This window comes from Lepidochelys kempii, chromosome 1, assembly GCF_965140285.1.
Source record: "Lepidochelys kempii isolate rLepKem1 chromosome 1, rLepKem1.hap1, whole genome shotgun sequence".
NCBI lineage: Eukaryota > Metazoa > Chordata > Testudines > Cheloniidae > Lepidochelys > Lepidochelys kempii.
This window is the reverse complement of record NC_136380.1, coordinates 329,235,264-329,252,138: the sequence shown is the minus strand read 5'-3', so window position 1 is coordinate 329,252,138 and position 16,875 is coordinate 329,235,264. Positions and strand designations below refer to the sequence as shown.

General features: G+C 40.4%; 1 protein-coding gene across 6 annotated transcripts in view; it reads right to left on the bottom strand.

Annotated features, from left to right (window-relative positions):
- Positions 1 to 16,875, bottom strand: part of PTPN12 (protein tyrosine phosphatase non-receptor type 12) — a 150,578-nt gene that overhangs the window by 29,360 nt on the left and 104,343 nt on the right. For all 6 annotated transcript variants that reach the window (XR_012156837.2, XM_073328578.2, XM_073328580.2 and 3 more), the window contains exon 12: positions 15,248 to 15,333. Coding sequence is in view for 5 of the 6 variants with exons in the window: in XM_073328578.2 (XP_073184679.1) it covers positions 15,248 to 15,333 (86 nt within the window). In the remaining variant the exon portion in view is untranslated. The remainder of the gene's footprint in view (positions 1 to 15,247; positions 15,334 to 16,875) is intronic.

Below are 16,875 nucleotides of genomic sequence, written 5' to 3'. Positions count from 1 at the left end.
ATAGAAACAGAAACTAAATCAGGATGATGTGGAAACACTGTCATGTTTCTTTTACCACCAATTTCCTTTTCTCACGCCTTCTATTTTCCCATTTCTCGTTCAGCATTGCCTTTACCTTTGTACGTTTGTGAAATATTTCAGCTGTAATTAGTTTAATCATTTAAATGTTGGGTCTAAAGGATACTATCAGTTTGAAAAAAGTTACCATTTTTCATCCTACTGAACACCAATTCCCATTATCCTTTTCCTTTACAGGTGTCTTACTTATTCTCTAGCAAACAAAGCTACCAAGTAATTAGGTAAGAGAGCTTCAAGGACTTGGCTCACTGAAAGATACCTGTGTAATTTAAACATCTCCTTCAGATCCTAAAGAACCAGCACATCACTGCTGGAGCTGAAGTAATTGAGTTCTACTGTACCGAAATAAGTCTAAATTGCAAGTTAATCAAAGCTCTGGCTTTGCAGCTAACAGTAGGAATAAAATTAATTCTCCTCAGTCTAAAGTACTTAGATAAAAAAATCAGTGTGGCTATTGTATCAACAGGCACGAATACTGTAATACTGGAGTCTGAGATTTACTAAGGCAGGTATACGATACAACCGCATTTGCTCCAACCCCTCAGACAGAGACAAACACCTACAAGATCTCTGTCAAGCTTTCTTACAACTACAATACCCACCTGCTGAAGTAAAGAAACAGATTGATAGAGTCAGAAGAGTTCCCAGAAGTTACCTACTACAGGACAGGCCTAACAAAGAAAATAACAGAACGTCACTAGCCGTCACCTTCAGCCCCCAACTAAAACCCCTCCAACGCATTATTAAGGATCTACAACCTATCCTAAAGGATGACCCAACACTCTCACAAATCTTGGGAGACAGGCCAGTCCTTGCCTACAGACAGCCCCGCAACCTGAAGCAAATACTCACCAACAACCACATAGCACACAACAGAACCACTAACCCAGGAACTTATCCTTGCAACAAAGCCCGTTGCCAATTGTGCCCACATATCTATTCAGGGGACACCATCACAGGGCCTAATAACATCAGCCACACTATCAGAGGCTCGTATACCTGCACATCCACCAATGTGATATATGCCATCATGTGCCAGCAATGCCCCTCTGCCATGTACATTGGTCAAACTGGACAGTCTCTACGTAAAAGAATAAATGGACACAAATCAGATGTCAAGAATTATAACATTCATAAACCAGTCGGAGAACACTTCAATCTCTCTGGTCACGCAATCACAGACATGAAGGTCGCTATCTTAAAACAAAAAAACTTCAAATCCAGACTCCAGCGAGAAACTGCTGAATTGGAATTCATTTGCAAATTGGATACTATTAATTTAGGCTTAAATAGAGACTGGGAGTGGCTAAGTCATTATGTAAGGTAGCCTATTTCCTCTTGTTTTTTCCTCCCCCCCCCCCCCCGATGTTCTGGTTTAACTTGGATTTAAACTTGGAAAGCGGTCAGTTTGGATGAGCTATTACCAGCAGGAGAGTGAGTTTGTGTGTGTATGGGGGTGGGGGGGATGTGAGAAAACCTGGATTTGTGCTGGAAATGGCCCACCTTAATTATGCACATTGTAGGGAGAATGGTCACTTTGGATGAGCTATTACCAGCAGGATAGTGAGTCTGTGTGTGTGGTTTTTGGGAGGGGGGTGAGGGGGTGAGAGAACCTGGATTTGTGCAGGAAATGGCCCAACTTTATTATCATGCACATTGTGTAAAGAGTTGTCACTTTGGATGGGCTATCACCAGCAGGAGAGTGAATTTGTGTGTGGGGGTGGAGGGTGAGAAAACCTGGATTTGTGCTGGAAATGGCCCACCTGATGATCACTTTAGATAAGCTATTACCAGCAGGACAGTGGGGTGGGAGGAGGTATTTTTTCATATTCTCTGTGCATAAATAAAGTCTGCTGCAGTTTCCACGGCATGCATCCGATGAAGTGAGCTGTAGCTCACGAAAGCTCATGCTCAAATAAATTGGTTAGTCTCTAAGGTGCCACAAGTACTCCTTTTCTTTTTGCGAATACAGACTAACACGGCTGTTACTCTGAAAACTAGTTAAAGAACCTCCCGACTCAACGGCTCCCAGAATTAACTATACGGTGCTGTTATCAGATGAAATTGGGACAGCATGAAATGTTTTTACTCACAAGTTAGTGGCAGCACTCAAAATTTTTTCTTAATTTTTTAACATTTTGCCAATATCAAGTTCAAACACAATCTACCTAAAGATGATTATGTTCAATAAGGAATCACTATTTGCTCATATTATAGAAACATTTTAAATGTTTTGTACTGTGTTATAACTTGTTATAATTCCAAAACCATTAAGGAATGTTACTGGAAGATTCTATTGGGAAGTAAAACAAGACAAAAAGTGTACTTAAGACATCCTTTTCATGTGATTAAAAATGAAAAACATCAAGAAACAAGAATCTACTAGAATTCTATGAGGGGGTCAACAAACGTGGACAAGGGGGATCCAATGGATATAGCGTATTTAGATTTTCAAAAAGACTTTGACAAGGTCCCTCACCAAAGGCTCTTAAGCAAAGTAAGCTATCATGTGATAAGAGAGAAGGTTCTCTCATGGATTGGTAACTGGTTAAAAGATAGGAAGCAAAGGGTAGGAATAAACGGTCAGTTTTCTGAATGAAGAGAGGTAAATAGTGGTGTCCCCCAGGAGTCTGTACTGGGACCAGTCCTATTTGACATATTCATAAATGATCTGAAAAAAGGAGTAATCAGTGAGGTGGCAAAATTTGCAGATGACACAAAACTACTCGAGATAGTTAAGTCCCAGGCAGACTGCATAGAGCTACAAAAGGCTCTCAAAACTGGGCGAGTGGGCAACAAAATGGCAGAAGAAATACAAATGTTGATAAATGCACAGTAATGCACGTTGGAAAACATAATCCCAACTATACATATAAAACGATGGGGGTCTAAATTAGCGGTTACCCCCCAAGAAAGATCTTGGAGTCATTGTGGATAGTTCTCTGAAAACATCCACTTAGTGTACAGCAGCAGTCAAAAAAGCGAACAGAACGTTGGGAATCATTAAGAAAGGGATAGATAATAAGACAGAAAATATATTGCCTCTATATAAATCCATGGTACACCCACCTCTTGAATACTGTGTGCAGATGTGGTTGCCCCATCTCAAAAAAGATACATTGGACTTGAAAAAGGTTCAGAAAAGGGCAACAAAAATTATTAGGGGTTTGGAACAGCTGCCGTATGAGGAGAGATGAAGATGGGACTTTTCAGCTTGGAAAAGAGACAACTAAGGGGGACTATGATAGAGTCTATAAAATCATGACTGGTGGGGAGAAAGTAAATAAGGAAGTGTTATTTACTCCTTCTTATAACACAAGAACTAGGGGCCACCAAATGAAATTAATAGGCAGCAGGTTTAAAACAAATAAAAGGAAGTATTTCTTCATACAATGCACAGTCAACCTGTGGAACTCCTTGCCAGAGGATGTTGTGAAGGGCAAGACTATAACAGGGTTCAAAAAAGAACTAGATAAATTCATGGAGGATAGGTCCATTAATGGCTATTAGCCAGGATGGGCAGGGATGATGTCCCTAGCCTCTGTTTGCCAGAAGCTGGGAATGGATCATTTGATTACCTGTTCTGTTCATTCCCTCTGGGGCATCTGGCATTGGCCACTATCATAAGATCGGATACTGGGTTAGATGGGATACGGCTGGTTGGACTTGGGTCTGCGTACTACAGTGTGGACACCAGAGCCCCAGCTTAGGTCAAAAAAATTTTAAGCTAGGGTTGGCAATCATGGATTCTCAAACCCAGGGTCCCCTGACATAAGTCCTGCTAACCCTGGGCTTACCTTGCAGTGTAGACATACCATTAGAAAGGAAGGTATCTTACAGATGTGCAGCTTTCCAGTTGATCTTTAATTTGCTGCTTGTGTATCTGCCTACAAATAAAGGTTTTCACAGGTTTCAAATGCTGACATAAGAATGGCCATACTAGGTCAGACCAAAAGGTCCATCTAACCCAGTATCCGATCTTACTACAGTGGCCAGTGCCAGGTGTTATAGTCTTGGCCTTCACAACATCCAGAACTTTTGCAGGGTCCAGAACTTTTGCTATATTTCTGAAGCTTTGGGAGCAGCTTGCCCTGGACCCTCCTGTATAAGATCATATGCATGAGGGTGGGCATGCAAGTCCAGAAGCAGATTGCTGTAACTGTTTAGAAGCTGGCTGTCCCAGACTGTTACAGGTCCATTGCCACCCATTTGGTGCTGGAAAGTCGACTATTGGTAAATGGTGGCAGAGATTTGAGACAAGCAGGTGTGTGGTTTAACCCAACATGACAGGCATATTACTTAAGGAATATTCTTAAGTAATCACTGGCTTTGAGAGAATGGCATGATGCCAGTAAACCAAGTGCCAGCTCTAGCCAAGGCCATAGGTGTTAACTGACAAACTCATAGATGGAAACCAAACCAGCTCACCTGTATGTTAGGTTTGTTCTGAATAGGTATTAATTTTATAAGGATATATTTAGACTATGAAATGCTTGTAAATTGCTGCATGCATTAATCTCACTTGTAATGTCTGTATTCCATGTTACAAGGTAAGATAGAAGTTTGTTTTATAAAATTGTAAAAATGCCTGCTTTGAACTTGTGAACAGAGACAGGAAGAGTGGTTCTCACCACCCATCAAGACAAACTATCAAGACATATATATATATAAATCTCCTCACTGTATTTTCCACTGAATGCATCCGATGAAGTGAGCTGTAGCTCACGAAAGCTTATGCTCAAATAAATTGGTTCGTCTCTAAGGTGCCACAAGTACTCCTTTTCTTTTTGCGAATACAGACTAACACAGCTGCTACTCTGAAACCTATCAAGACTTGGTGGGCCCTCTAGGACAAAGAGCTTTCTTGATTGCCCCATCCACCCATGAAGAATTTATATGCAGGAGCACTCATCCCATTGGTTTGTACTCTGGTGAAAGGCCATATAAAAGGGGCTCACAAGAAGAAATAGTTCTCTTTGCTGTCTGAACTCTCACAGGGCCAGAGACACCAAACCAAAGCATAGATCCCCAGGGTCAACCTGGATCCACCCTGTAAAACATTCTGAACATAGAGATTACTACATTTCTGTCACCTTTAGAAACCATAGATGGTAACTCATTTGTGTATATATGTTTGCTTGCTTTAACCTGTAAATAACTAATTTATTTTTCCTAGGCCTGGTCTACACTGGGGGGGAGTGGGAATCAATCTAAGATATGCAACTTCAGCTACGAGAATAGTGTAGCTGAAGTAGATGCATCTTAGATTTAGAATCACTTTGCGTCCTCACAGCGCGGGATCAACTGCAGCCGCTCCCCCATCAACTCCACTTCCGCCTCTCGTCATGGTGGAGTTCTGGAGTAGATGGCAGAACAATCGGGGATCAGTTTATCACGTCTACACTAGACATGGCCTTAGTTAATAAACTTTTAGATCGTTTATTACAGGATTAGCTACAAGTGTTGTTTTTGGTGTAAGATCTAGGGTACGTGACTGGTCTCTTGGGACTAGAAACAACCTGAATATTTTGTGATTTTTGGTGACAAGACAGTCCCCTTGGGCTCTCCAGTCTGTCTGTGACTCCATGTAAGACTACTACAATGATCCAAGAGTTCATATTTGTTACTGGGCTGGTGAAATCAAATTACAGAACATACCACCAGTTTGGGGTATCTGCCCTGTTTTTGACTGTCTGTCCTGAGGTAGGCACTCAAAGTTATGAGCCACTCCAAACAGTGTGACAGAGGGTTTCCAAACTGCAATGGGGCCATTGCTGGGACTCATGCTCATCGTGTGCCCCTCTCAAGGAGCACATGAATTCATAAACCGCAAAGGGTCTTACTCCATAGTTACGAAGGACCTTGTGGACAAAAGAGGCTGAATTATGAACCTCAATGTTGACTGCACTGGAAAAGTTCATACCACCAGGGTTTTCCCACCAACTGAGACAGGCTGGAACACTATTCCCACCACATGACTGTCATAAACAGGTACTCACTGTTATTCTCAGGGACCCAGCATGTCCCTTTTTGCTTTGTGAAACCATACCCTGATCTTAGAGGCCCTGGCAAAAAAAGGTTTAATTACAGTCTCAGCAGGTGCAGAGTGGTGATGGAATGTGCGTTTGGCCTATTGAAATCCTGCTGGCAATATTTACAGACCTGTCTGGATTTCAGTGTCACCAAAGCCACCATTATTGTGGCTTGCTGTGTTCTTCATAATCTTTGTGAAGCCAAAGGTGAGCTATTTTCCCAAATGGAAATATGACAGACACTCAGCCACAAAGTGCACCTAACACAGCTGCAGCTGGATACACCGGGGCAACAGAAATTAGGGATGCTTTGTGTTCCCACATTATGGACTGGCAAGGGCCAGTGGCAGAGGGAGAATAGTATGTTTATGAACGTGCTTGTTGGGGGTGGGGATCGGGTAAGCACTGATTACTTTTGTGGGAGGGGATTTGATCACCCTGTACTGTCCTTTTGAATGACATGACTGCTTATTATGAAATGCGGGGGCGGGAGGGGGGAAAATAGTGTAGATTGATGTTTATAGCTGTATCGAGACATGGGTTTTGCATGAACAGGAGTGGGGAACCTCTCTCTCGCTCATTTTCATCCAGCCTGCAGGCCACATACATTCAACTCACCCACCGGGAAGGGAGACTTGGGGCTTCCCCCGCCTTCGGTGGGGCGAGCCGACGCTCACGGGGGGGCTGGAGCCACGCGCACTGGCTTGCCCTGCTGTGTGTGGAAGCCCCAAACCTCAATGTCCCCCATGCAAGTGAGCTGAACGTATGCAGACCGCCACTGATTTTTTTTGATGGGTCAATGTCCCCTGACACAGAAAAGGTTCCCCACCTCTGGCATACGATCTCCCATGCGTTTATTTTTAGTATATATGTTGTGTTGCCGTGACAATAAAATTTCTTTACAAAATGAAAATCTTTATTTTCAGACATGTATTGGAAAAGTACAATATTAAACTGCTGCCTGGCAGGCCAGCTGCCTTTAGCACACCAAATCAGCAACACCAAAAGCTTTAAAAATAACCAAGAGCCAAGTGCATAAACAAGTGCAAATAGTTGAACTATATACAAGACACCCTCCATGTTTTCCACACACTTGCAGCCGGGACAGGGGTGTCCATGGGGGAGAGGTTCAATACTGAGGACCGCATGAGACACATTTGCCCTGTCCTGTCACTAATAGGGTCCCAGTGAATGGGCCACCCAGCCATGGAGTTGTCCAAGCTGGTCCTGGAATGCAGGCCAAGGTACCATGGAGGGGACAAAGGCCATGGTGCAGGTGCAGCAGGAGCCTGCACTTTGGCTGCCATTAGAGGTAGCAGCCACTCAAACAACTCTCTGTTGTGCTCTCTCTTCCTCCTCTAGCTGCCATTCTTGTTCCAGGATCCGTGAAGAGTGCCTGTTTCCATGCTGCTACCTTGTCCTCAAGCTGCAAAGCCAGCCCAAGCCTGTCCACTTGCCTCTCAGTATGTCTTTCTTCTTGCCGCAAGTCCCTTTGCCTTTGGTACTCACGCTACTTATTGGCCCAGTCCAGAACTTCAATCAAATTAGTCATACTTCCTCCTGGAACCATTTACGAAGGTACGACGAGTCAGGCTTCTGCAATGTGGGCAAGCTAAGGAGGTATTGCAACATGTAGAGTTTGAGAGGCCTGGAACAGGACAAGACACAGATCTTGAATATCACTATGCAGGAGCACCAAATAAAAGTCTTTTTCGAATTTCAAGGATAGAAAATGTTACTTTTTGATACTCAATGTCAATATATTGGCAGAGGACTTCTCCAGACCACAGAAGCTCCTTGGACACAGCCAGATTAAATCGCAGTGAGAAAAATTGCATGCCACCAAAGTATTCATACATATGGTGACTGAACACCAAATCCATAAATGGAGTGGGCTGGTGAACTATTGAGGTGGCCCTGAAAAATACCTTTCCTCAAAATGTGACTAACTATCTGGAGTTCCTGCTATGGGTTTGGGTCAGAATTCAAGGGGGAATCAATAGGATACTGCATTAGCTTCCACATGGCTTCAGACCTCCTATGGCTTCCGATACAGTCTTTTAGGACTGCATGAAAAAAAGACAGCTAGTCCCTCTCCCCCCTGGCAAATTTATGGACTGAATTCAATCTCCCCAGTCATATTTGGGACTGGTGGTTTCATCACCCATGGAATGTACAGACCACATTTAAAAGAAATGAACTACATATGAACCTCTTCCCCACCGTACAGTTCAGTCCTTTCAGGGAGCTTGTTACCAACTCAGAGTATTGAGCGACATACATACAGGGAAAGTAATATTAGTTTATTATTTTAACAAACTGGAATTTATTAGAAAAAATGTGCACCTTCCCAGTAAAAATTCTCTTTTTATAGGCTTGTTTTACTGTTTGTGTTTCCTGGTCTCTACTTTGAATTCCCTGTGGTGGGCGAGGGTGGCATCGCGATGTCACGGCACTGGCATGCAATCTGCCATTAATGGATACATGCTTCTATCTAGGGCTGATCTCTTTTGCATTGGTTCTTACAGTAGAAATTGCTCCCACTGTTATATTAATAAACACAAAAATAGACCCAGAAACTTACTTGGCTCTGGGGTAGCTTCTCCCTCTTCTGTTTCGGCTGCCAGTTCTGCAGTGGAATGTTCCTCCAAGGGGGTGTAAAAAAAGCTCTTCTGAGTACATCCTCAAGATGTGCTGCAGCTGCTCCTGTGGCAAAGCTGCCTCCTAGGACCAGTTTCACCAATAGTGTTACTTCATTTGCCACCTGCTACTGGCTCCTATTTATTTCCATGCTGGCTTCTGGGACCAGCTGGACGCCATCCCAGCTTACCAGGTCATCATACACAGTTGATGACTCAGTGCACTCACCAGCACCCAGTCAGACTCCTCATAAAATGGGCATGATGGTGGTGAGCAGCCAGAGATGCATTTGTGGTCTCTGGTTTTCTGGTACTCTTGAGCTGCTTAATCCATTTTCTGCACTGATCGCCAGTCCGGTAAGTTTCCAGTGCCACCATCTTCTTTCCTAGTAGCTGGTATTCATGGTCACTCCTAGTACTCTTACTAAAACCCAGTTTTTCTGGCCCTGCACCAGAGATTAACCAAAATCTGGCTGTGCTCCTATGACCATGAAGTAGCACTCTTTGTAAAGGGACATCTGGTCAGTATCCATTGCAAACACTGAAGGTTTTCCTAGGGTGTGTTTGCAGCTTGGCAATCAGAAAAAAATGGAGGGGTTAAACACCAAACTGCTGCACTGGAACAAGGCGGGTGCTTCCATTTCCATGGAGTCAACTGCTCATTCTTGGGAGACAGAGGACAAAGGAAGTTGGCCGATAGCATTGTGGGATATTATTGGTGGACTCCAAGGACCAGAGTCCAGGAAAGGAGGGGTGCTGCAAAACATCCCTACACTATACTACAAAACAATAGGGCTTGAACCCTGGGTACCATCTTGACTTGGGTTCAGACCAACCCTCCATGCTCACAGGGTCCTGGGACCCTGGGTCAGAGCACATGTTCAAGAGATCTGTGTGTAGACTGAAGGGGAAGGGTTAGGGTTTTAGCCTGAGTCTGAGCCCAGGCTTACACTACAGTGTAGACATATCCCAAGATCACCCAACCCAATGAAGCATTAAAGGATTTTCTTTTTATTTCCGGTATAAGCCTGTTTTCTTTTACAAAAAAAATCCTCTTGGCAACATCTCACCCCATTAATATGTATATGAAAGTTTATTATAATTTTATCAATCGCTATACACCAACGGTTGCTGTGGCAAAATACGTAATGCACAATTATACTTTTATGCTCGCAGATAAAACTCAGGCTAACAGTTATATGAAGTTAAATTGACAGAGAGCACATTATTTTATCTTCTAAGAGACCATATTCAGAAATCCCTCCCAAGTGGATCAAACCTCTAAACCTTCAACAGAGGAAGCTAGAATGATCAGTCAGGAAGAGCTAAGATAAAAAAGACCCACTCCAGGAATTGTATTCAAACTTTTTCCATAGCTATTGTAACTGTTAACATTAATAAAAAACTATGTACGTGAGGGGAAATTCAAGAACTGTAACAGTTGGATACAGTGAACAGAAGAAAATATATAGGTAAGCCAACTGAAAATTAAAGAATAAAAAAACTGTTTAAACATATCCCTGCAATAACGGAAGGAAAAAGGTTAGAATCAGAAACTGGTAAGTAGTATTACCACTGACCACATGTAAGTGGGGAGTGAAGTGCAGAGAAAAGGAATGATTAGGGGGGTCATATGGGAATGTGAGCCAAGAGCTAGAAAAGGGCATGTTAGTGGGATGCCATAGTAAGAAAATAACTTCTTGCCAAAATGCATCCACAGATTTTTGGGACATGAAATCCAGGTAATTTGTGATAGCAGTAGGAGTTCTATAGCTCTAGAGCAGAAGCAAAGACTGATAGGGATTTGATGTGCTGGCCCAGTTCCTTACTCCACTCTGCCATCTCCATCTTCCTCCATCTCTACAGTGAGAAACTCTGCTCAATTGTGATGGCTCAGTGGTCATGCCACTACTCTTGGGGGGCAGAAAAAGCAGTTTTAGGACCAGATTTCTGAAGAGTAATTTTGTTTCTTTGCTTCAATAAAGCTAGCACAGAGTTATTTTTTATCATACTACTTAACACAGAAAGATAAGAATCTTTAAAAAAGGTAAATAGATTTATAAAACCAAAGATTCTCCAGAACCTGGACTGATGGACCATTCATGAATTTTTGGGGGTTTCTGAAATTACTCAAGCCTTGTGCTTCATAACATATTAAATATATCCCATGGCCTATTCATTCATGCGCTAACAAATTTTGTTGCTTAATTGAGCATATCATACATGTAGACAGTTACTCAGGTGCATGCATACAGTTAGTGAAGTTTTCCATTCAGTTTGTTTAAAAGCAAAGCTATAAAGAATTTATAAAACCTACAGCTTGCTGATTAGTGTTAAAGACAGGAGCAATTTTTGATTGCTCATTTTCTAAAGTCATCTCAAAGAGCATTACGTAAAGAAAATAAAAGGTCTTATTGTTTTCCCCCTTTTAAGTTACTACCTTGGGTAAGAACAGTTGCTTGCTTTTAACCCCTTTAGAAACTGGACATATATATTCTCTTAAGTACCCATTTGACTGGAAGTCTTAAAAATGTTAATCTAAAGAAGATTAAACATTTTCCACCAATGTTCCTGAAGGAAGCTAAATACTTGAACAAGCAATTTATTCAGAATAGACTAGGAATGTGGAACTGGTCAGTAAAAGCCACTGCACCCTATTTAAATCCCACCTAAAAAACATTTCTACAAGGAGATATCCAGAAACAAGAGGTCTGTAACCCACTTAGCGATTCTGTTTATCTTATTAATATTTTTAGTCTCACCTATATGGAGGAAGGAAATAGAATATTGAAAAGAAGGGGCATAGTGGCACTGGAATTAAAATTTGGAATTGTTGTGGGAGAAAGACAGGAAGGATAGTAGTGTGCAAGATAACAAGACAACACAGTATAACAAGACAGACATGAGGGTGTCACCCTGATAGGATTGTTACATACAAGTAAAGTTTTCTCCATTTGGGTTTTTAAATTTTAGGTTCTCCAGCCAGGGACTATATCTTCATCTGCATTTGGGATGCATCTGGCACACCATGAGCATTACAACAATAATTGTCTCCACCATAAGAAACTACGAAGTGGCAGAAGTTAGTCCCACCTCCAAAAGTCATGCAAAGGTACAGTAGCAGGGGTCAGAAAAGACCACACAGATTGAGCTGAATGCCACACCTTTTTCAGGACTATTTTACCCACTAAATCTCTTACATAATATTCTCCCAAATAACCACCACTTCTGAGAATAGCTCCAATGTCCAAACTACTGAAGTGGGGGGTAAGAGAAGAGGGACAGGAGAGAAGTAGGGCAGTCTTAGGGAAAAGGGCCTTAAAATTATTGCCCCTTTCCATGTCATCTTGCAAGAATGTGAACATGTTTTCCACTTCTATTTCCTTGAAGGTATTTGTTTAGGCTGATTACGTTCCTGTAAGACATCCTTTCCAGACTCTAAATTTAGCCTACTCAGGATCTCATTTTATTTTCTAATCCTGATAAGGTTTCCTTGCCACTCATGTGGTTTCCTCTGCATTTTTTTGGTACCCTCAAGTAGATCGCAAAACTGCATGAAATATTCTAGCTCTGAAACAATCATTTATTGACACAGAGTCAAAGTGGATCTAGTTTTAAATTAAATCACTATTTCTGAGAACAGAATTAACTTCTCTCTAACAGTACTGCAATGTGATCTCAGATGCATTTTACATGTTCTCTCCACTCATTCTGACTCACTAGTTTCTAGACAGCTTTTATCTCCAGTTTGTACACATGCTATTTTTCTCTCCAGCCAAAAGGACTTCAGTCTTAAATCCCATTTTACTGTATACAACTCACAGTTCTAATCTCTCCAAGCCACTTAGTGTGGATACATCATCCTTATGTTTAATATTCCTCGAATTCGGAGGCTGGCAAGTATGATTAATGCTGATCTTCGGCCTTCTTCTAGATCATTAAAGTATTAAATAGTATATGTCCCCAATACTGACTTGACCCTGTGGTACTCCATTTGGAAGAGATTAATTTTTAATGGTAAAAACTAACATCTGTCATACAATTTTTAATCTGTGCTATGGTATTTAACCAACTGAAAACATTTTTATACTGTACTATATAAAATATTTTATAAAGACCAAATATATGCTGTATCTACCAAAACAGTAAATGTTTCAAAAAATGCTATCAGTATTACTCTATAAATGAGTTGGTTGATTGAACAGCTTCATTTCCTCACAAGTGCAGTCACTAATTCCATTATATGTCTAAATATTTTGCAAAGAAAATATTCATTGACTGGTTATTTCCTGTATCTTCCTTTATGCCCTTAAAAATAAAGGTACTAAATTTGCTGGTCAGTCATCATCAGGTACCTCCGTTTTTTCATATTTTTTTTTTAAAAACAAGAAACTGCATATTATTTCTCCAAAATGTTTCTGACCTTAAGGAAAAAAAAAAAATCTTAGAACCCTTCAATTTAAAACTAGTTTGATAAGAGAAACAAGTATGAGAAAAATAAAAAGCAAAAAAGGGGGTTTAAGCAATTCAACATGCAGATAATTCTGAGATGGAGATTAATTATATTGTTTACATATTGTTGAAAATAAGGAAATATTAGAAAAAGTGCCAGAGAAAGTTACCTGGTATATTACATTAGATATAACAAGGCACGTATCTAACATGTGCACCAAAAATTTGGCTATTCAGAAGTCTCAGCTGCTCACACACTCCCCACCTCACCCAAAAAAGAGTGGCGCCTCTTATGTAGATCTGATTCTCCCCTCACCCCCAAAAAATCAGGTCTTCCTTCACCATCTTTTCTTCATGCTGTCTCCCAACTATTGCCTGCTTTAAAGTTCCAATTGCTTATGTTTATCTTTCTAGAAAGGGAGCAAAAAACTAACTATTTAGAGTCACTCCATTTCTCATATTTTCCTTTCACTCTCTTTTTTCTGGAGGTATCTCTAGAGCCCTGTGTGCCTGTCTCTGCAAGCTATTTTACATCTGTACATCCAGTCTCCCAACTTCTCAGTTTTAAGTTTTTTCTCTTGGAATGAATAAAAGGTCAATTGGTAAAACCATTCCTCTTAATTATTAAAGTGTTCTTCCTTTTTACCTTTACAAATATAACCTTTAAATAGCAATGTATAACAGACAACACTGTATGTAAGTTTGTGCATATACTGTACACAACCAAAAATAGCATTATAATAGCTTTTGTGTGCATTAGATACTACAGGATCGGGGGAAATATGACAAAGTAAATGTCTTTGTTAGTTTTGTAAATAGACAATTTAGGGGAAGCTCTAAAACATCCTCCCTTCAACTTGCTTCTATTGCTATGACTATGCAGTCAGAACATTAGCTGCAGCCTAAAAGTCTTCATAATATTGCTGATTTACGGCTTGTCTACATTATCCGCTGGATCGACCGGCAGCGATCGATCCAGCGGGGATCGATTTATCGTGTCTACAGCCGAGCGCTCTCTCGTCAACTCCTGTATTCCACCAGGGCAAGAGGCTCAGGCGGAGTAGACGGGAGAGTGTCAGCCGTCAACTTACCGCAGATCTAAGTACATTGACTTCACCTACATATTCATGTAGCTGAAGTTGCGTAACTTAGATCAATTCCCCCTACCACCACCACCCCCAGTGCAGACCAGTCCGTAGACTCCTAAGTGCCTAAATCCCAAATGATGCATAGACTCCTAAATCAGTTAGGTGTTGTGATATTGAGTGCAACAACGCTTAAATAGCTTTAAAAATCTGAGCCATGGTGATTCAAAAAAGTTTACTATTACCTTTTTGAAGGCTTTCCTTACTTTTTCTGGATAATCTTTAAATAGCTTGGCTTCCATATTCCAAAGTTGTTTTGTTTTGCCAACAAGGCTTTGCTAAGAAGTTTCTTTTGTTTTTTATTTGTTTCTTTTTTTTGAGCGGGTGGAAAAAATATATAATTTGAAGAGTTTCTAATACCCCATACTAAGGGAAGCATGGAAGAGGTTAACTATATGCACACTATAAAAACAAGGCACACACTCTTCACAGCCCAAACAGGAAAGAAGCAGCACTTGATTTACAACACTCAAAACAGTAAATTTGCCCCCTAAAGTTTGCAAAAATACATTCAAAGGTCAAAATATACCCCATTAAAACATACTTTCAACATTAATTTAATTATATACATGTCTGAATCTCTGAAGTATATTATCTTGAGACCATGTAACAGTTGACTAGGTTAGGATTTCTGTTAAATATCACACGTGGTGTTGCTGTGATGCAAGACTTTTATTCAGTGTCCTAAGACAAATTGCTAGAACAAGGTGGAACAATTGCTGTGTAAATTACATTTTAACTTGCCTTTGGAATTATGTAAATTAATACTTGTTACACTTGCACAAAATCTATTTGTTCACGCAAAATATGGGCCATTAGAAATATCAAACGAGACAGGATTGGTCATTTAAGTATAAACTTTATAACTCTCTAAGCTCAAAACTGAGAAGGTGAACAGTACCTGCGGGTCCGTGGAGGCTTTGGTGGAGGAGAGTCTTGTTTCTCAAGATCTATAGAATTGACAGTTTTCTCTGTACTAGTTTCATTCTGCCAAAATAAATATATAAATAAATCCAACTATATTTTATTCGAAGTTGAAAGAATCATGATCACTAAAATTTAATACATTTCTACATGTTCCTGAAACAGAATGAGGACCCAAAACCAAAACTTGAAAAAAGCATGGGGTGACAATAGCAAGTTACTAAGCCACCTTACACTTGCTTCAGCTTCCAATTTAAGTATAAATTACATTTTATACATACATTTTATTTATAAAAGCACCTCTCCCCAAAAAAGCACTCTGAGGGAATTGAGACAGGGAACTTAAGAGGACACTAACTTTAGAACCCACTTCTGAACATTTTTTTTTTAAACTTACCATTATTCAGTATTACTTATAACAAATCTCACATTCATCTGTCACTTCAGTAATGAAGTATTTTTCATACTGTTTACTTTAAGTATTTGGCAGCACGGAATGGACAGTGAACCTCACTGTTTCCCTTGTACAATCAATTTTCTATTTGGGAGGAAATGTCTCTCTCAAACCACAGAGGGAAAACACAAATTGGAAAGGGGATTCAATAGGAGGGAGTAATATACAAGATAATGCATTTTCCCTAAAGTGACTAGTTTTCAAGTTAACAGTACCCCTTTGTATTTAAAAATAAAGTTGGAGATATTCTCCTGCCTTACACAGCAAGCCATTGCAGAAGGAAAATGGTCCCTCCCACTCTCTTTTTCTTTTTTTTAAAATAAATTTAGTATTCAGGTTAACTAACTAGAACTGCACCAGGTACAGAAAAATCCAATTAGTTTTCATGTACACAGTTACCTTAAACATGTGTATAACAATTCTGAAGGCAAGTTCAGAAGTTAACACTATTAAAAATGGAATACACAATATTTTTGAAAAAAATATCTTCTTGGAGCTAACTTTTGCAAATTTTCTTTTAAAAAGACATTTCAAACAGACCTTGCCAGCATCCCAGAAACAAGTAATTTATTCCCAGAAACATGACATTAATTTCAACTGATATGCCTATCACTCCTAGCTCATCAGTCAGATGTGATCCAGGGCACATGTGACCTACTGTTGCCTTCTGACAGTGCGTGGCCTATATACACTAAATAGTCGACAGTCTTTTATAATGTGGTTGCCTGTCAACTAGAATACCCGACTTCTAAGCAGTATCTTTGGTACCAACCCCAGAAGAGAGCACAAGGACTGACACTGGACAGAGCCCGTACCTCCACCCCTGGCAAGAGACTGAGCCATACTGGTGAGAACATTGGGAAGCTTGCATTTCCAAATTAAAGCTAAATCTAAATTAAAGCTAGTTCCATTAACTTCATCCTCTGACGAGAAGGGCAGATGGAGGTATTAAGAGAAAACCCTAGCCTTCCTAATCAAAGATTATTGGCCTCAACCAACCACTTGCCTGCTTTCTTAGACAGACGTTATTGCACTGTCCAGCAGTAGAGAAGTTTAAAGAAAAGAATCTGCTTCAAAACAGTAAGGACAAAGAATATTAGCCCACCAGCCTCTAGTCTAGCAACTGATTTAAAAACCAATAATATATTTAT